Genomic DNA, 20,208 nt, shown 5'->3' with positions numbered 1-20,208 from the left:
GCTGAGTAAGATCAGTTAACATTGTTTTATTTCGGTCTGCACCTGTTCATCATGCTAAAAACCCATGTTGGTAGTGACAGATACAATTTAGCGCAGTGATGCAGCTTGTGTGATTGGTCTCACAAAGTAGGAATAATTTCCAAGCGTACTCCTGGGGCAAGTGCTGGGTTTTTCAAGCATTCACATGTTACCTGAATAAAGTTCAATGGAAACTCTGCCTAGGGTGTGGGAAATCTTACGAGTGTGCTAGGCCACAAAATATTACCCTATTCTTTTAAACATTTTGCATAATGATTTCAAAGAGATAAGCTAGCAATTACAAAAAGGTTAAAAATTTTATTTGGACACAAAGCCCTTTAGGGATATTATATGGAAATACTATTCAATTATTTATGCATCCATCCATCATGCATCCACTTACTGAGTACCTGTTACATGCTACGCATTGTTCTAGATGCTGAGGATACAGTAGTGAATAAAACAAAGGCCCCATCTCATGAGTAATGTCCTTTCCACATTTTAATGGAATTTACACTCTACAAAGTATAAGTTTTCCACAAAGGTAATTTCATAAAGATAATTTATAGTTTTCATTTTAGAAGTCTCTATTGCAAGTTCAATTTATTGCAAGCTATTGCTAACTTCAACACAAGACTCACTAAGTTCAGAATTACAAGTTTTGGCCAGTGAGTAGAAACTGTTTTCTACAATTATAATATTTACTCATGACATTTTCTGATAAAAACAATTGCATTCTAAATGTAGCAATGTTCACGTGCAAGCATCTTATATAAAAACATTTAGTTAAGCGTATTTAAATATAATTACTTGTGGGTTATATTTACCAAATTATTTTATGCCAACTTTAAACTCAGAATTTTGTAATCATTCTTTTTCCACCTAGAAGTTTATTTTAATTATATTTAGAAAGTACAAGACAGACTTCACAAGTCACCTTTGAATCAACTGAATAAAAACTTAAAAAAAAGAAAAGGAAGGAAACGATAGGATTCTATACATTGTAGAATTTGACACATGGCATTCCTAGGCTTCTCTGGGAACTTATAGAAATAAATATAGAAATACAGTATTTTTTTTCTCTACAAAAGGACTGTATAAAACATCTCTATTATCAACAGATTTGCTCGTTAAAAATGCAGATTCCTGGACCAGATCCTAGATCTAATAAGTTAAAATTTATAGGAATGGGGCTTGAAAAAACTCTTTATTTTAAAAAGCATGCCAGTTATTAGTCACTCAAAAGTTTGAGAAGATGAAGCATTGCACTTGTGTGTGGCTGCTGTTTTGCTGTGGCTATAAATCCATATAGTATATCTTCTCTTGGACAGAAACTTCTTATGACGTAACAATCTTGTCCATTATAGGGTCAGGGTTTCCAGTGACAAAAATGCTTTATATGAAACCCAGCCAACTTAGGACACAGAGAACATGCCACGTGGGGCCTATGTCCTGCCAGAAGGCCTACTTCACCATCCCAAATGCCTGGCAGTTGTCAGAACTTGCAAGGGGAATTTTGTTTACTTTGTGAAATGCCCAGTAGGTTCCAAGGGTCATTCAGGAATACTGTCACACTGCCGCTAGGCAGATACAGTCTGTAACGCAAATGTATCCACTGAAGGGCACACTGTGATCTCAGCATTCGGTTTATTTCTACGGTCAATCAGTAGGATTCCTCACATTGTGAAACACTAGCAGAAAAAAATGCCATATTATTTAATGCTATTTTTATGTTCTCCAAATAGCTTTTCTCCGAGATCAGCCATATGATGAAGCACTACGTATGATATTATATTATGCTGGTTGCTACGTCTGAGAGTCGACGTGACTGCTTAGAGTGAAATAAACATTTCAGATAACACAAAAACTTTAATAAAATAAAAAATTACTTCTCAGGATTGTTTAAGAAAGATCAGGGATTTGATAGTCAACCACAAAAGGAAAAACACCCTAAGTTTAGGAACAGTTTGAACTAATACATAAAAATTTCAAAGCTTTCATTATTCACACAGAGCTATCTTTATCTTACATATGATTACTCCCTCAGTTCTGAGATACATGAGCTGACCATTTAGTGCGACAGTTTCAGAGAGTCAGAAGGGCGCCATGAGTCTCTGAGAAAACAACAAGCAGATGCTTCAAGGAGAAGGTGGCAGGTAGGGCAGAAATTTGACAGAAGTCAGAAAATAGAACAGGAGGCAGAAAGTAGAAGTGGCAGACACAAACAGTGACAGAAAAGGCAGTGAGAAGCAAAAGTAACGTGGCAAGAAGCACCATGAGAATGTGGAAGACGGATCAAACTTACTTGCATAACAGGTGTAATATTCAGTCACATATTTAATAAAAAGGAAATGCAAGTATATATGCATCTATAACAAAAGGGAAATTAACTTTAGTAATTCTGTACCTTACAAAATTTTTACAAGACGCTTCAATTAATTCATGTGTTCATCTGTACCCATGAAAGACAGAAAGAAAGAGCATAATAAACAGATGACTGGTAATCCTGTCCCCACAGGACAACAAACGTAACTGTCCTGATCTCTCTCCTGGTGTCTAGGAAAGCTGCCATAAAATGAGCAGGTGTTTGGGTTGGATGGGCCCAGTGACTCAGTTTCACAGAGGCTGTGCTGTTTACCAGTAGCCAGAGCAATCGCTTCCTAAACCTCACTGCATCAACTGCATGAGCTGCATGGAGCCTGACACAGCAGTTCTTTCTTCTGCTCCGTCCCTGTGCGGGGATGAATGCTTTCACCTAAGGGTCAGCAGCCCTTCCTAGCCAAGAATGCCATCTGTGGTCCTTGGGATGCCTGAGGACAGAGGAAGAGATAGAAGAGAAGGAAGAAAGGGCGAAGAAAGACTATTTTTGTGGGAAGGAAAGAGAGAAACTACAGAAGCGGGAAGAAAGGGGAGGGGGCACTGAGAAGGAAGGCAGTTCTTCGTGGGGGGAGTAGCATAAAGTATAACTAACTCTGCAGGTTACGCACTTGTCCACCTGGACAACCCATTCAACACGCAGGTCTCACCGCTGCATCTGCCAGCATCTTTCCTCCTCCACCTTCACTGGACCACCCATTCCCACAGTCACATCTGGAGTCCTGAATACCTGTCCTCTCTGAAAAGGACTAATTAAGGTCTCCTGTTCTCTGGTACGGACGCCTACCCTTACAGTCTGTTTGCTCAACAGCCCAATCTGCACCTGCTCCTTGATTTCAATGAGATCTCGACTTTCTCTCTGTCCACCGACACCCTTCCCGTTTTCTCAAGAAAACTTTATTACAGATTATCTCTTCTCTCTCCTATATCTTCAGTCCATTCTTCTTTCCTGGAGATTAAACATACTCAAGAATTTTTTATTTTAAACAAAATCAAAAAGAAAAAACAACATAGGGACTTTTTGCACTTCCTATCTCCTCTGGCTACAATTCTCACTTTTCTACTTTACAGCTAAATTTCTACAATAGTTGGGCATTTCTTCTCTCTGCTTATTCACTTTCTGGTCACTCCTCATTCCTTCCCAATCTGCTTTTTGCCCGTACATTTCCACTGAGAGAGGTCCTTCTGAAGTCACCAGTGACCCTCATTAGCCAAACCAGTCCACACTGTAGTGACGCCACCTTCAGCCTCACTGGTCACAGCTGGTAAGTGGCCCCTGGCTGAAGCAGAGTTTTCTTGGGGCCTCTGTGGACAGCATGCCCTCCTGGACTGCCTATGTCTCCAGCTGCACTTTCTTGGTCTGCTTTTGCAGCTCCTCTCCCTTTATTCCACCTTTAAAAACTGTGGACTTCAGCAGGGCCTCATCTGAGCTAACTGCTATGTTTCTCTCCTTAAGTAATCTCATTCACTCTTATGGCTTCACAGACCACTTATGCAATGACTCTGAATTTTCTACCTCCAGCTCCACATATTAACACTTTGCTGGATTGTTCTACCGGGATGTTTGAGGCTCTTCAAATATAGTATGTCTAAATGTACCCTTCTTCCAAATACCTTATATCAGTAACTGCACCATGATCCATCCGGTTCTTCACGTCAGAAACCATGGGGTCATTCACGAAATCTCCTTCTTCCTCAAGCCCTCTAACCTTCTATCTTACTAATCAACTTTACTCCAAATATCTCTTGACTGCATCCACTTCTTTATATCTCCACCGCCACCAACCTAATCCAAGCCACCACTGCTACTGCTGTAGCCTCCTACACTGAGCTCTCCAATTTCTTCTACTCTATTCTTTTCTGTCCCTGCTAATCTCATTTCCACACTGCAGCAAGAGGGATCTTTTAAAAATCCCAATCTGATCACGAAGCTTCTCTGCTTCTAACATGTAACGGCTTTCTGTTTATCTGAAACAAAAATTCTCAAATCTCCAGGTGGCCCTTTACCACGTGGCCCCTCTTCAGGTTCCAGGCTCATTTCATTCCTTTCTCCTCTGTGTTTTCTACACCACAGCCATTCAGTTCCATTTGAGTTCCTTCTTGTCTCAGACCTTTGCACATACTGAGCTCTTGTTTGTTTTTTTCTGCCTGGCAGCCTCCTCTCCATAAGATCACTTCTACCCTCTCCCTAGGTGGGATCATCCATTCATCCTTTGGACACCTGCTTAACTGTCATTCTCTCAGAGAGGCTAGGTCTGATTTTCTTTTGTAGTGCTTACAAACATCATACCACATTAATTATTTGTTTAATGTCTGTGCTTTCTGCCTCAACTCAAACTCTTTCCCTCCACTGCCAATCTGTAAAATCCATGAGAGCAGCAGTCATGTCTGTTTTATTCATGACTGTATGTTGCAGCCATGAGGCCTGAACACTGCCTGGCACACAGTGTGTGTCCAATAAACATGTATGCAAAGAATGCATGAATGAAAGTTCATTTCAACTTTGAGATTCTGTTTGTCTCAACACACTAAAGAGCAACGTGACTGAGATTTTCAGGTTTTATTAAAATAACAGTGAGAATAAACAGCAATTAGATATTCTTTAGTTCAACTGTAGTTTTCTTGGGAGAGGGGCATCCTAATAACTGCCTAACTCTTGGCAGTTTCAACTTGTAGTTAATTCTACTCATCAAATACAATCCTCAAAAATAAGTGAGAAGAGGGGCCAGCCCTATGGCCTAGTGGTTGAGTTCAGTGCACTCTGCTTCAGCAGCCTGAGTTTGTGGGTTTGGATCCAGGGCATGGCCCTACACCACTCGTCGGTGGCCATGCTGTGGCGGTGACCCACACACAAAATAGAGGAAGACTGGCACAGATGTTAGCTCAGGGCCAATCTTCCTCAAGCCAAAAAAAAAAGAGGAAGACTGGCAACAGATGTTAGCTCAGGGTGATTCTTCCTCACCAAGGAAAAAATAAATAACTAAGTGAGAAGAGAGCATCAAGAACCCAGAAGGAGAAGAAATTAATGAAAAAGATTCTACTACCTATTGCTTAAGAGCCAGCTCCACCATTCTCTCAACTGCTCCTTACATTCCCTATGTTCCCTCTACATTCATATATCGATTTGTCCTTTGTCTAAGTTTGCTTAGAAAAAAGAGCATGTTTAAGGAAAACAAAGAACAAAAAACGTCTAGTAAAGGCTTTTCATTAAATAAATGGCCCTTAGACAGAAAGTCCAGTTATGGATCCTGTTTTGATTTCAAATTATAGTCACTTTCTTAACATTGTGAATGAAGCAGGGGAAAAAATTAGGAAAATCAAGCCAGGTTTGGGCTGTACCCTGAAACGTCCATCCACGCCATTGCGAAGCGCACTACACCTTTCTTGTGTTCTTGAGGCCACCTTCACTAATTCAGGAACCCATCTGGCTGTGCACACCCTTTTCCCTTTATATCCAGGGCTGAATGAAAGAATGAGGAAGAAGCTTTCTTTACATACATCTCTAATTCAACCAGAGCTCTATGTATTTGTAGCGGACAGAGATGCTACAGAATGTGACAGGGAACTGGAATTCTAGGACGGCGCTTTTTACCACAGTGGGCCTGACTAGTGCTACCTATGTCTGAGAGAGTGCCCTTGGGCTCCTCCCAGCGGAAAGGCAGATGGTGAAGCCAAGGCTTTCGGCTCAGATCTATGGACCGACCAGAGAGGTCTCTACACGTTCACCGTGCCAGCCTGTTCTGATGCCGATGCTCTCATTGCCAGATACCGACTCCTGTTACACTGCCCTGACTAGGTGTCTACACGTTCTTAACCTACTTTACCTTCACAGGGATGTCCTCTTCCTGGTTGGCTTTCTCTGAGGTGAAGACGTACGAGATTTCCTTGTGAGACGTGTTCTGGCGGCAGATGGCACACTTAATGGAGCTTCTGTGAGACCCCACGCTGTACTGCTCGATAATAATTGAGACACACTCATTGCAGAAACAGTGCCCACATGTCAGGACTGCCCACTAAAAAAAAAAACACAGAGAACATGCCTCAGTGAGATGCGCTCAAAGATGCCTTCCAGTCTAGAAATATGCTAAAAGGAGAAGAGTGTCATAATTCCACTTCCCAAATATTTCATGACATTAATATTCTTTAAGTCATAAAAGCTTAAAAAGTCATAAGTTGTACTTTTAAATTAACTGTTTTTTAGACCAATCAGAGTAAGCTCTCTTAGTCTTTAGCCCTGCTCACCCTCATAGTCAGTCAGTCACCATTATTTTGTAAGAAGCTGGTGTTCTCACTTCAGTATTTAGGAAAAATGCAAATTACTCCTCAGCACTCTAACAGCAAATACAACAGAGAGACTGAGAACAATATTAATTTGGAGATAATATCATATTCAATATATTCTATACAATTTATTAAACAGATTTACATTTTCACATGTTAAAGCATTTATGATATACAAAATGAGATGGGCTAATATCTCAGGTTTATTTTAAAAGTGGTTCTGAATACATTAAAAAACTCCCAAATAAACTGATAAAAATATATTTTAAAACCTCCTTGTCTTATTTCAAGAAAAGTCCAATAATCTTCTGAATCTCTGGAGCATATGACGGAGATGTCTCCCCTTTTTGGCAACAGAGGGGTGTAGAAGCATATTAGATTTAGTCTCCATGTCAGTTCTAAAAGCTATGGCATCTTATGCTCATAATTTAACCTTTTTTACGTGGTAAAAACCACCACCACCAACAAGAACTGAGTGGTGCTGTGAGTGACAAGTCTCCTAAGCTGTGAGCTATTGTTTTTTCTAGGATTTGGACATGCATGGACTTGCATGGAAAGAAGGTGTGCGGCTGGGCCTACCCGAGGTACTTCGCAGGACAGACTAAGAAGCCCCTTGGAAAAGAATTCACACTAAGGGAAGAGAAAGATGTGGTTTTAGAACAATTATTGGGAAGGGGGAGGGTTATTTGGGGTTCTACTGGCTGATGTCGGTCAGGCTGTTCTCTAGCTGCATCTCTGCTCTCAAGGATTTGTGCCGGAGTCCTCAGGAGTTGCAGCTGCAAGAGAAGTACCTCTGGCATTTTCGTAGCAGCACTGATCTGTACTCAGTGTACCTCTAGTGCTCCGGGGGAGGAGAGCACTTCCTCTACTTGAGAGGACTTGTGCAGCTCTCGAAAGCTCAGAATGGACAAGCTGAACAGCAAGATGGGTCCATCTACATCTGTGATGGAGGAGAAACCAAAGAGAAATTGGGCACCAGAGCGCACTAGAGTGACAGGAAGTTGAATAAAATGGCCTAAATAGAAGAAGAGACAAAAGGCAATGCCTCCCAGGGCATTAGCCAGGATATGTGAGTTAACTCCGAGACAGTCTCTAAATTAGGAACAGAGGAGGAGAATTGGGAAGCTAAAAGGAAAGGATCTAGAGTTCCTACAGACTATAGTTATGAAGAGTTAGGGGCCAGGCCCGTGGCCGAGTGGTTAAGTTCGCACGTTTCGCTTCCCGCGGCCCAGGGTTTCGCTGGTTTGGATCCTGGGCGAGGACATGGCACCGCTCGTCAAGCCACGCTGAGGCAGCATCCCACATGCCACAACTAGAAGGACCTACAACTAAAAACACACAACTATGTGCTGGGGGTATACGGGGAGAAAAAAGCAGGGAAAAACAAAAAGAAAAGATTGGCAACAGTTGTTAGCTCAGGTGCCAATCTTTAAAAAAAAAAGAAAAAAAAGAGTTAGAAAAGTAAAATTTTGTTACTCTTATTATAATCCAACATGTTCCCCTAAGCGTGGGAGACTTGGGTTATGCTAGAATTACATGAAATAATGTATATGAAAGAAATTTAAAAACTTAAAGTGTTTAAGACAAAAATTAGATAAAATTTCTGAGACAATCAATCCAGTTGCAGGCATCTCATCAAAACAAAAAGCAAATTAGAAACTACCTATATCATGATCTTTTCCACTTTTTCATAACTTTTCTCACAAAATTTTTATCACTTTTATCAGAAATCACCAGTATCTGTACATTACTATTCTTCTGCTCGGTTTCCAATTTAATACCTATCCTTTTAATATTTATTACCAATAAAGTGTCCTTTAAAATCTCACCTTTTTCATAAACTGTGGAAACTAAAAGGTACTTTCTTTTTGATTATGAGAGGACAGAATGTGGAATTCATCTATTTAATTTTCTGTACTTGGTTCCATACAAAAAAAACAGCTGAGAAGATTCTTATTCATTTAACAGTAATAGGCTTATTTTTCAAATTTTGAAAAGCAATCAATATTCTGATATTGTATATATTTATCATATAAAGTAGGAATTTATAGTTTCATAAATCAGCTAGCAGGATAAAAATAAGAATCTCTTTGAGGAGAACTAATACCATCAAGCTCATAGACATTTGTATACTAATATTCACAAAGAAATATACGCAATTGATAAAATGGTCTTCTAAAAATCGCATTTAAATTCCCTCAGAATTGCTGTTATTTGTACTTTACAGGCTGGTATTATTATTATTATTTTTTTTTTTTGAGGAAGATTAGCCCTGAGCTAACTCCTGCCAATCCTCCTCTTTTTGCTGAGGAAGACTAGCCCTGAGCTAACATCCATGCCCATCTTCCTCTACTTTATATGTGGGACGCCTACCACAGCATGGCTTTTTGCCAAGCAGTGCCATGTCCGCACCCGGGATCTGAACTGGTGAACCCCGGGCCGCCAAGAAGCGAAACATGCATACTTAACCGCTGTGCCACCGGGCCGGCCCCTACAGCCTGGTATTATTAGATATTAATAATGCTAAGTAAGAGCTATGTTACTGTACCTTTGTAATACTTTCTTAAGTAAATCCATGTGTACTGTATTATATTTCTGTACAATTACCAAATAAGCATGTTAAACCAACAAAGTTAAATTACTTAAGACTCAATCTTACAACTACAAACAATATTCAAAACCATGCATCTTTAACGAAAAAAATACGATTATTCTAGAAATATGTTTCACCTATCACTTAAGGAAAAACACTGCTCAAACATATGTGGCACTAAGCATGTCAGCTAACCTTTGGCCCATCTTTAGGATGGAGATAATATTTGCCTTGCATACAAAGTTGTCGAGAGAGAGAGAGAGAAGGAAATATTGATTGATTGTCTATAGAAGCCTTTGAAAACTGTAAAGCGTTTTATAAATGCATGTGATGTTTACTCCAATCTCACCTGTTTTCCCAGCTGCCGAGCACAGATTGGACAAGGTTCTGGATTAACACCTCCTGACGTTTTGTCTTGAGACTATCCAAAAAAGAATTCAAGCGTACATTAGTTACATTTTAAAACCTGATGCATGTTTTATAACTCATTTATAGAAGTAAATGCTGACAATTGCAATTTAAATAACCTAATAATTGAGATGATCGAATAATTTATCTATTATCTAATACTATCATTCCTGGGATTTAGAAATAACATTTATTCAAGAAGAGAACAAAAAAGTGGAAACAATTTTTATTACAGTTTGTTAAAGTTATCATATTACTGCATTTGTGATTATCACAAAAGGCAAAATGAAAAGCAAAATGTGATATAACTTAGCTAAATTTTACTTTCAAGCTAGATTTTGTTACAAAGAAATACATATTCTGCATGTCCCCTTGGCATGGGATTACGGACATGAGAAGAAGCAGCGTTTATCTACCAAACTCCTTATTAATACTGGTTTCTTCTCAGTATCCTTGGTCTAATCTCATTAAAGCAAAGCAAATAACTTGAAAGCAGAAATATTATTGATCTGAGACCTATCTATGCCCGGAAATTACAGTGAAGTATAACAGCTTTTCAAAATCTCTTTAAAACTATTTTAAAAATTGAAACAGCTTCAAAAAAGTCATCAAATAGGTTTTAAAACTGAAGAAAACATAAAGAAAAGTAAATTAGACTTGTAGATCACTAAAGATTTTAAGCCTGTGGTTTCACTAACCAAACAGTTAAACATTAAAAAAAAATGGTTCTTGATTATCCTTTGAAGTTTTTAAGTAGGAAAAAAAAAAAAGCTAAATTGTACATGGATGCAGCAACTCTAAGGGTTCAAAAACAATTCCATTAACTAAAATGTAAGTATGCAGGCATTTTAAAAAATTGCGGGCCAGCCCCATGGCCGAGTGGCTGAGTGTGTGCTCTCTGCTTTGGCGGCCCAGGGTTTCACAGGTTCGGATCCTGGGCGTGGACCTATTGTCCACTTGTTCCTCTTTAATTATTGGTCACATTTTCCTGCCCTTCACATTTCTTATAATTTTTAAATTATATGCCAGATTTGCTAGTTTGTTTATACAAACAACTGCAGAGACAAAATTAGATGTTATTTTCCTCCCGAGAGGATTATCCTTACCCTTCACAGGCAGTTAGGTTAAGGTATGAGTGGCTGATCACCTCGTTCCAGTAAAAAATTGAGCTGGTTTTGGGGACTGTTGCAAATTTAGTTCAAAATTAGTCTACCTGTGCTTTCAAATGTCTTAAGGGTAAGACCTGTTATGTGTTTGTTGAGGTCCCTTGCTCTTGTGGGGAGAAACTGTCTCCTAAACGCTGCGCGAGACTGAGAAAAATTTCACTCTGTATTCCCAGTTCAGGCCCAGCTGTCACGCAACCCTATCACTTAGCAACTGAGTAAAATTTGTTGTGCATTGAAGCTCCTCTAGGTCTCAAAATGTAACACCAACTCACCTGGCCATTAAAAGTTCTACTGATTTCTCTTTCCCCTATTTGAGTCCCTCTGCAAAGCCAGCCTTAATCTCAGCCCGCAATCACTCAGCAAATGCTTTCAGGCAGGACAATGGCCAGCAATCTCAGCTCACCTGGAAAGGGCTCTTCCTTCTCTGGAATGTCATTTCATCTCAACCTTTTGCTTGCACAAGTCTCCACTGTCTTTAAAAATAGGAGGCTTTTATAATCATTTTCCCTCCCTAGTTATTGGAGCAGTGATGGCTTGCCATTGCCTGCTGTTCCTATAAAGAAGCGGCAGTCCCCAGTAAGTGGTAGACTCTTTATGAAAGATGCTCTTGGTTGCCTAGTATTATTCAGAACATTTCTTCTGCAGACGTTCTTTGTGCTTTGGACTCTCACTGGAAATTTATCAGCTTCTTGGCGCCTGACACTGAAAAATGCTGATCGACAATAGAACACGTTCATCTTTGAATTTCTGCAGCATTCTCAAATGCGTGCCATTCTGCACTAAGTGATTAATTTACATTTAATCTGTCAAGTCTGGTTGAATCACTAACATCTTATTAATCACTATTTGATCTAGTGCCTATGATATGTCCACATCAAATTACTCAAAGTTGCTTGAAGCCAGGGACCAAGTCTGCCTATTTCAAACTCCCAGTATAATGAGTGCACATAGGTGGTGCCCAATAAACATTTGTTGACTGTCAGAAAAATTAATTATTTAAAGAAGTTTAATTCATTATCTTTTATTTATTTTGAATAAACATAATCACAAAAAATTGGGATAATATTCCACTTATAATTTTAGTTATTTCTTTCTCTGAACTTTCTAACATGAGCATTTTCTTAGCTCAATTTATTCACTGAAAACACCATTTAAAGTATTTATATCATAATCTCATTGTAATAACCCATAATTTATATAAACATTGTACTTTTTGTTGGACCTTTAGTATTTCCAGTTTATTATCAATATTATTATAAATACGACTGCAATAAATATCCTTAATACCTAATTCACTTCCCAAATCTGTATCTATTTAGAATATTTAGGAAAACTTCCAAGAATTACTGAGTCAAAGGATACAAAGTATATAAAATTGTTAATACATCGTTAAAGTGATTTCAGGGAAAGGCCATATAAATTTCTATTTTCTTCTTCTTTTTTGTCACTGAAGAAGATTTGCCCTGAGCTAACATCTGCTGCCCATCTTCCTCTCTTTGTAGGTGAGCCGTCACCACAGCATGGCCACTGATGGATGAGCGGTGTAGGTCCACACTCAGGAACCGAACCTGGGCCGCCGAAGTGGAACACACCAAACTTAACCACTAGGCCACTAGGGCTGGCCCATATATTTTCATCATAATGCATAAAATACCTTTCACTGCCCCTTCACCACTGTGGAGTGTTTTTAAAAAATCCTTGCCTACTTGTTGGCAGAAAATGACACCTGCTTAATTTGATTTTCCTTCATTTACAGATTAAACATTTTTTCTTATATTATTGGCCAAATTGGGTTTTCCTAGGCAGATATTTAGATCCTTAAAATTTTAATTTTTTAAAAAACAATTCAACATATAAAGAATATCAACTTCTGTCCTATAACTAAGACATGATTAACTATCTTAATTTTGACTCACATTTAAAGTATAAGAATCTTACATTTAAAAGCTCATGTTCAGGAATGTCAAGACTTTTTGTTTCCCAACTATTATTTTTCTTTATTTTTTTATTGAGGAACATTGGCCCTGACCTAACATCCATTGCCAATTTTTCCTCTTTTTTTTTTCTCCCCAATGCCCCAGTACATAGCTGTATCTCCTGGCTGCAAGTCATTCTAGTTCCTCCATGTGGGATGCTGCCACAGCATGGCTTGATGAGCGGTGTGTAGGTCCACACCCAGGATCCAAACCTGTGAACCCTGGCCCGCCAAAGTGGAGCACGTGAACTTATCTACTCAGCCATGGGGCTGGCTCCTCAAATATTTTTCCAGTGCGAGCATTTTGCATGATACTGACTTCTAAAAAGTTTTTATTCTGCCAGAATAACAGTAGTAGTCATCATAGTAATAATACGATAATAATATTAATAGCGAACATCTAGAAAATGCTGAATAAGCCAGGAATTACTTCAGCACTTTACATATATTAATTCATATAAACCTCAAGAGAGCCTTGCCAAGACAGTGTTATTATTCTCATTTTACAGATAGGGCAAGAGGTAAATAACTTGAATAAAGTCCTCTATCTAGAAAATAGTGGCATCACGATTCAAACTTGAACTGTCTGGGTCCAAAGTCGATCTTCTTAACCACCATGCTATTTTACCTATGATGAACTGTAAACTTCGCATTTTGTCATCATTGGGATTTAATGATTCACTTCACTGTATTTTGGACCAGTGCCCAGGACAAACGCTAGTCTACTGCTCTCCTCTGTTTGCCCCATCCAAAGATCTACTATTACCTCTCGTTCTAATAAGGCATTCTGCCAACTGCCTCTTATTCTCACCATAAAATGGCACTAGATTCATCAATGTCCAATATAATACTTTGCTCACAACTCAGAAAATGTGTTGTGAATTACATTAAATAATTTATTACCATGTCCTGTGATTTAGTAACTTTCCGAATACCTCTTACGGTTTCAAGTAACAAATTAAAAAAAATCTATGTATGCATTAACGAATGCATGTATGTACATTAAATACTGCAGTCTTTGCCCAGAGGTAAGCTGTGATACTTCCACTATTCAAGGCTTTGAACTTTAGTCTATTGACACTGTTCTGTACTATATAGGGCACACCCTTTATATTATCTATGTAATATTTTCTAAAGATATCATCTTCTTTTGTGATTTGTGTAGCTATCGCAGACGTAGCTAGTGTTCTGACTCATATAACTAACACATACAAATATAAGATTGATTAAAAAAAAAAACCCCTGTAGCATTAATTATAGGACTAATAGATTAAATGGAAGGAGTCGCCAAAGTGGTTTACTGATAATATGGCATGGGAAAAAGTAGTATCTTTTAAAAATATTACCTTCTCTAGGTTAGTTAGGTAGAGAAGCTGCCCAAGCTTTTTCTGAAGCTGTGATGTGGCAACGGCTTTATCGTTCAGTAGTTTTATACGATTTTGTTCTACCTAAAAAACAAAACAAAATAATTTCTTTACTCTCTCAGAAAGATAAAATTATATTAAATATGCATAATTCTTCCTCAATAATATAAATGTGTCCTATTTTAAAAAAAAACCCATCTACGTGTGAAAACTTAAATTTTCAAAATGGATACTAGAAAATATACTTCAAAAGGAAATATATATATTTTTGCTTTATAAAAGATAAAATTCAACACAGAGTTCTCAAATAGGAAGCTTCTCTATACAGCTGAAGTCAAATAAAAATCAACCCACATTCTACTTGTGTACCATTTTTAGTAATATATCCAAGGGCTAAAGAAAAACAAAATGATATGCTACTTTGGTCAAAGTGATTTTAAGAAATGCAGTAAACAATTTCCCTGCCCACCTCCTCTCCATGGTCCCCATTAGTAGAATATAGTAGACAGAAAGGAGTATAAAAATAAGAGGAATTTGTTTCCAAAGAAAAAAATTATTGAGAATTCTATTTTAAAAGTGAAATAGTATATAATAAATATTTGTACGTTTTTCTAAGTTACAGTCTCCAAGCTTTATAGGAAGAAAAAGATTTAAAAATTAGACATACACAGGAATAAAAATAAATTATAAAAGAAATAATATTTTTAATGTGAAAGAGAAAAAGTTGGTGGAGTTATTTTTTAATCCTGAGATACAAAAAGGGATTTATTAGAAGATAAGTCATCAATATCTGTTCATTATTAGCAAAGGAAACACTGGAAAAAAAGTTTTTGGTTGTTCTTAGGGAAAGCTTTTCTGGTTATGAAAAAGCTGAGGTAATAGGATATACATCTAAAAACTAACCAAGAATATCTTTAGGTTTTGGCACATAGAGGGTGCTCAAAAATAAATGAATATGCAATCGGGAGAGAAACAAACAAATGCACCAAGATAGTGAATGCTAAGCATGTAGTAGATATGAAATTGCTCATCTTTGACCATGTTTTGACCTATAAAAGCAAACTTCTTATGGCTCAAACTAAGAATAAAGATTAAATACATGCTTATTGAAGAGACCACTGCCCTGACTCTCTCTCTTCTGTGGATCTAGGATTTCTGTGACATCTACTTGCTGGGCTCTTTTCTGAGATCTACTTGCAAATTAATTACCTCGTGCGGTTCAATGATGTGAAGCACAGGCGGGCTGGGTTTTGGCTCCCTAGGATGACGTACTCTAAATCGTTCTGTGGCCATTGCGAGTTCATCCACAGCAGACACACGATTCCTCAGAGCCATCCAATACTCATGAAGCAACTGGAGGAACAGCAAAGACAAAGACAGTGGTGAAACATCTAATTAAAATTGCTTAAAACTACCAAGATGTACCTTGGTCAAAAGTCTTCAGTGACAACTTACGACATAGACATTTTCTTCACTAACTGTCTAAGGTATCAGCAATTCTTGGGCCATTTTTAGGATGAGGAAGTGCGACTGAATAATCTCCACAGGACACTGCAGAGGACTGCCTCTTCAGACTCTTAGGAACCGAATACCCCAAGATTTCTTGGTGGGCTAAAGATATTTTATATATTAATACTAGGCTGGTGGAATCTCTGCTTTCATTTTTAAAGAAATATTTTTTATTATAAAATATTTCAAATATTCAAAATAATAGGTATATATGATAATGAGGATACTAAAATACATAACTGAGTCCCCATCATCCAATTTAAGAAAGAGAACAATACCAACTCCTTATAACGCCTCAGTGTTCTGTCTCACCTGACTCACCCTCCTTGCTCATGCATTCTTCCTTCAGCTCCCAATAATGGGGCAACTGCTCTTCTGAATTGGACTTATTATTTCATACTTTTCCTTGGAGTTATACTAATCTATACATCCTTAATAACCTGGTTGTATCTATTTCTAAAATTTACTGAAATGGTATTAATTGGTATAAATTTTTTGTGTGTGAGGAAGATTCACCCTGAGCTAACTTCCATTGCCAATCTTCCTCTTTTTTGGCTTGAGGAAGGTTAGCCCTGAGCTAACATCTGTGCCCATCTTCCTCTACTTCCATGTGGGATGCCTCCACAACATGGCTGATGAGTGGAACAGGTCTGCGCCTGGGATCTGAACCCAGGAACCCAGACCGCTGAAGCAGAGTGCGTGGAACTTTAACTGCTAGGCCACGGGGCTGCCCCCAGTATACAAGTTTTGATATGCTTTCTTCACTAACATTATGCTTTGAGGCGGATCCTGATTCTTGTGTGTAGCAGTAGCTCATTCATTTGCTTTGCTGTAAAAGGGGACAGTCTACCACGTTATAGAGAACAGACGCACAAAGACCTGGGAGAACTGACGATGAGCACTCCTCTGACACACAACACGTGGCCAAACTGAGCCCAAAGGAAGAATGCAGGGGCAAATGGACCACGTATATAGTGCTGTCTTCCTATATGGCTTGCTGTAACTAACTGTGGTAATGTGCTTTTGCATTTAGAATAGCAATGTGAAAAGAAAAAAAATTATCAACAAATGATTTTGAATCTATAAAAGTATCATTTCCCAATTTATCAAATGTGTGAGCTGATATTACAGATAGCATATCTTCTTTCTGGATAGAAACTTTTACCCTGCTCTAAAAGGCAAGAACTTCAGATTAAAAAAAAAAAAAAGACATAAAATGTAATTATAACATGATAAATAAAACACTTCTTTCATTCCCTTACTCATCTCACTTGCAAAGGAGGATAATGGACTAACAAATCTAAATATAAAGAATAATTCAAAATTAAGGAATTCTGGAATCTTATCTCAAGTGCAGAGTTATAATTTGATGAAATTATTAAAGTATAAGTATGAAAGGTTATTTTGTGCACTATTGATTTCAATGGTTTCCAGTCTTGTATGTTGAGAAATATTTACCGTATTCTCCAATCTTCAAAGCTGTTGATGTTTGGTTGTTATTCACAGAGCACAAGCAAAACAAAACCAAACTCGAAACAAAATGGTACTCTAATTTCACAAAATAACAGTGTACGATCAAGCTAAGAATAGAATGACACAATTTCACAGCTAAATAAAAGGTTTCATGTAAACTTCATTTTAATGATTTTCTTCTAGCAATTTAATAAATAGAAGTTCCTTATTTGTTCAGTATTATTGTACTTATTATTCATCATTACAATCATTATATTTTAGGGAAAGAAATTATGATACCTGAAGTCTCTTAAGTAGATTTTTAAAAACTAAAGAGAGAAAAAGGAAAGTAGCAATTAAAATTAATGTAGTGGAGGAGAATTTTTAATACTGGAAGGAAGTTTTAAAATACTGTACCTTATATTCCTTCTTCCAAGCTTCAAAGAGATCCATGGAAGTACTTCCTTCATCAATGAATTCAACATCAAGTCGATGGGATTTCGCAAACGACAGCAGAGCTTTCATGGCTCGCTCTGTCTCACTTACGGCCCACAGACCCCGGCTGGTGGTCGGTATCCGGTCATCCACCAGTCCTTCTTCATCTTCTATCATCTCCTCAAATATTGCAGTCTGGCCTTTGACTCTGAAGACACACGAGAACAAAACAGGAACTACTGTGAGTGGCTAACAAGCACTATGAAAGTCACACTGGCAGAGCCAACAGGGAAGCAAGGTCAGTGACAAAAATTTCATCAACAACTTTCAACGTCACGTCTCTAAGATCACGCCTACAAGTCTTTGGAAAAACCACAGCAACTCTGAAAATGTTTGAGGCACCATAAATTTGACCAGTGTTTCTTGAGCGCACTCTACTATAATGAAAAATGGCTATAAATTCCACACTATAAATTTATTTATAAAAATAAATTCTCACTGTGAGAATTAAAACAATACAAAACACAAACCACCATCATCAATCATACAAAAACAAAACAAAACAAAACACCACCAGATGATCTTTAAGTATACTGTCAATCTCTTTTTTTTGGAGACAATCAGAACTTAGCCCTTTCTCAATTTCCACTTTGTAAATTAGGGATAATCTTGCTAATGCCATGGCTATACGCACTCACTAAGTAGCTTAATCTCCAACACAGGGATGAAGACCTCAAATTTCTGTTGGAGAAAGTGCATCCATAATGAGAGCTAACATTTTATAGGACACTTACCATGTATCATACACTAAACTAAGCAATTATGTGCATTTTCTTATTTACTATTCATAAAGAACTCAATGAGGGCATGTTGTTATCTCCATTTCACGAATGAGGACTCTGAGGCTTAGAGAGGCCATCTGCCTGCCAGTGGGGCAGAGATTTGAGTTCAAACGTGGTGGACTGGAGAGTGTTACTCCCCTCGACAGTCTCTCAATGACACAGAACTACGTGACATGAGCATTTGGGGGGAACTTCCGCACAGGTGAAACTGAGCATGCTGAACGACCAAACGCCGAAGTTGACCGAATTGATTTAGTAAGAGAAAAAATATGAGAAAGGTTACTATGAGGAACACACAGTCTTATAAATTAAAACACCAAGTCTTGTAAAATGTTTCATTTTCTTGATGAGAAATAATCAGAGAACTTACGTCTGAGAAAACAGCTTCGATTCATACTCTGTGAACAACTCATCAGCCTTACAAAAGACACAGCTGGAAAAAGAAGAAATTATCAGAGAAATATTCACAAACATAACCAGCAATTAGGATTTCCTAAGAGAGGCTTAGCATTTTATACTTCACTTTTTCTTTACAAAAATATGCCATTTTAGAAAAAAAGTTACATGGTTTTCAGTATGTGGTCCTTGAGAGTTTCTTTTTTCTAAGTTAGATTAATAACACATGTCTACTTCTGTCTGAATTCAGATGAAAAAAGTTTCTTATATGAGCCACTGTCTCTTCTCTCTGCAGAACTCTCGCAGAGTGGAACAATGCCCTCTCACTGTGATGTCTCCCACTACCTACCAGTTGAGAGGAAGTCTGGCTGGTCGCAGGTGGCAGATTGTTGCAGACTCAATAACATTTCGAGATGGAGGTCCCTCCAGTTTTTTCACAGACTCTCTTACCAGCTTCTGGAATTTACTGAGCTCTTCCATTTGCGTTGTAAGTAAGAACTGAAGACCTCTGCAGTCATGGAACCTGATGCCCATCACCAGCACCACGCACAACGCAAAGAAAAGGACAGTAGGTCAACTTCCTCAAACTCAGAAAATAGCTGCAAATAAAGTGTTAAAGAAACTGCAACATTTTACCTATTCACACTTGAGTGAGTTTACCTTAGGAGTGTACTCAATTGGTTTCTAGTAGTAGACAAGGAATAATAACTTTGGGTTGTCTACTATAAAAGACAACGAAAAGTCTGATAGCTCCCGGGGACTGAAAAACAGGATGCAAAATCTCTGTCTCAGATGTCTTTGAAAGACCAGGAGTGCCACATTCTTTCTTCTTAATGCTGACTAACTACAGATGTCCCTCTTGATATCCTTGTTCTATGTGGAGAAGTGACAGCAGGATGAAAAATAAAGAATATTGGGAAGAAAGAAGAAAAATAGCCAAGAATTATATTCCTTGTTACAAGGAGATTATATATATGTGAGAAATATACATAAACATGTATATATATATTTCTTTTTTTTATTAAGCATTTACTATATGCCAGGAATTTTGTCAAGTAGTTCTCCTGTATAATCTCAATAGATATTACTGTGCTCACATTATGCATAAAGCTTAATGAATTGAAGTAATTTAACTAAAGTTACAAAGTTATTTTGTGGCAGTGTTAGGAGTTAAACTCAAACACAATGCTCTTAATCAATTTTTTTGTTTTGTTTTGCTGAGGAAGATTAGCCCTGAGCTCACATCTGTTGTCAATCTTCCTCTTTTTTAACTTGAGGAAGATTAGCCCTATGCTAACATCTGTGCCAATCTTCCTCCAGTTTGTATGTGGGTTGCTGCTACAGCATGGCCAATGAGTGGTGGGTCTGCACCTGGAATCTGAACTCGTAAACC

At 37.9% G+C, this 20,208-nt stretch overlaps 1 protein-coding gene across 4 annotated transcripts in view; it reads right to left on the bottom strand.

The window, feature by feature from the left end:
• Window positions 1-20,208, bottom strand: part of SHPRH (SNF2 histone linker PHD RING helicase) — a 90,842-nt gene that overhangs the window by 18,878 nt on the left and 51,756 nt on the right. For all 4 annotated transcript variants that reach the window (XR_011434358.1, XR_011434359.1, XM_070256205.1 and 1 more), the window contains exons 19-25: window positions 19,165-19,338; window positions 18,790-18,852; window positions 17,560-17,785; window positions 15,391-15,534; window positions 14,164-14,265; window positions 9,618-9,689; window positions 6,219-6,407 (exon numbers count right to left, since the gene is read on the bottom strand). Coding sequence is in view for 2 of the 4 variants with exons in the window: in XM_070256205.1 (XP_070112306.1) it covers window positions 6,219-6,407; window positions 9,618-9,689; window positions 14,164-14,265; window positions 15,391-15,534; window positions 17,560-17,785; window positions 18,790-18,852; window positions 19,165-19,338 (970 nt within the window). In the remaining 2 variants the exon portion in view is untranslated. The remainder of the gene's footprint in view (window positions 1-6,218; window positions 6,408-9,617; window positions 9,690-14,163; window positions 14,266-15,390; window positions 15,535-17,559; window positions 17,786-18,789; window positions 18,853-19,164; window positions 19,339-20,208) is intronic.

The sequence above is a fragment of the Equus caballus genome, chromosome 31 (genome assembly GCF_041296265.1).
Source record: "Equus caballus isolate H_3958 breed thoroughbred chromosome 31, TB-T2T, whole genome shotgun sequence".
Taxonomy (NCBI): Eukaryota; Metazoa; Chordata; class Mammalia; order Perissodactyla; family Equidae; genus Equus; species Equus caballus.
The sequence above is the reverse complement of the archived record's forward strand: the minus strand, read 5'-3'. Positions and strand labels throughout refer to the sequence as shown.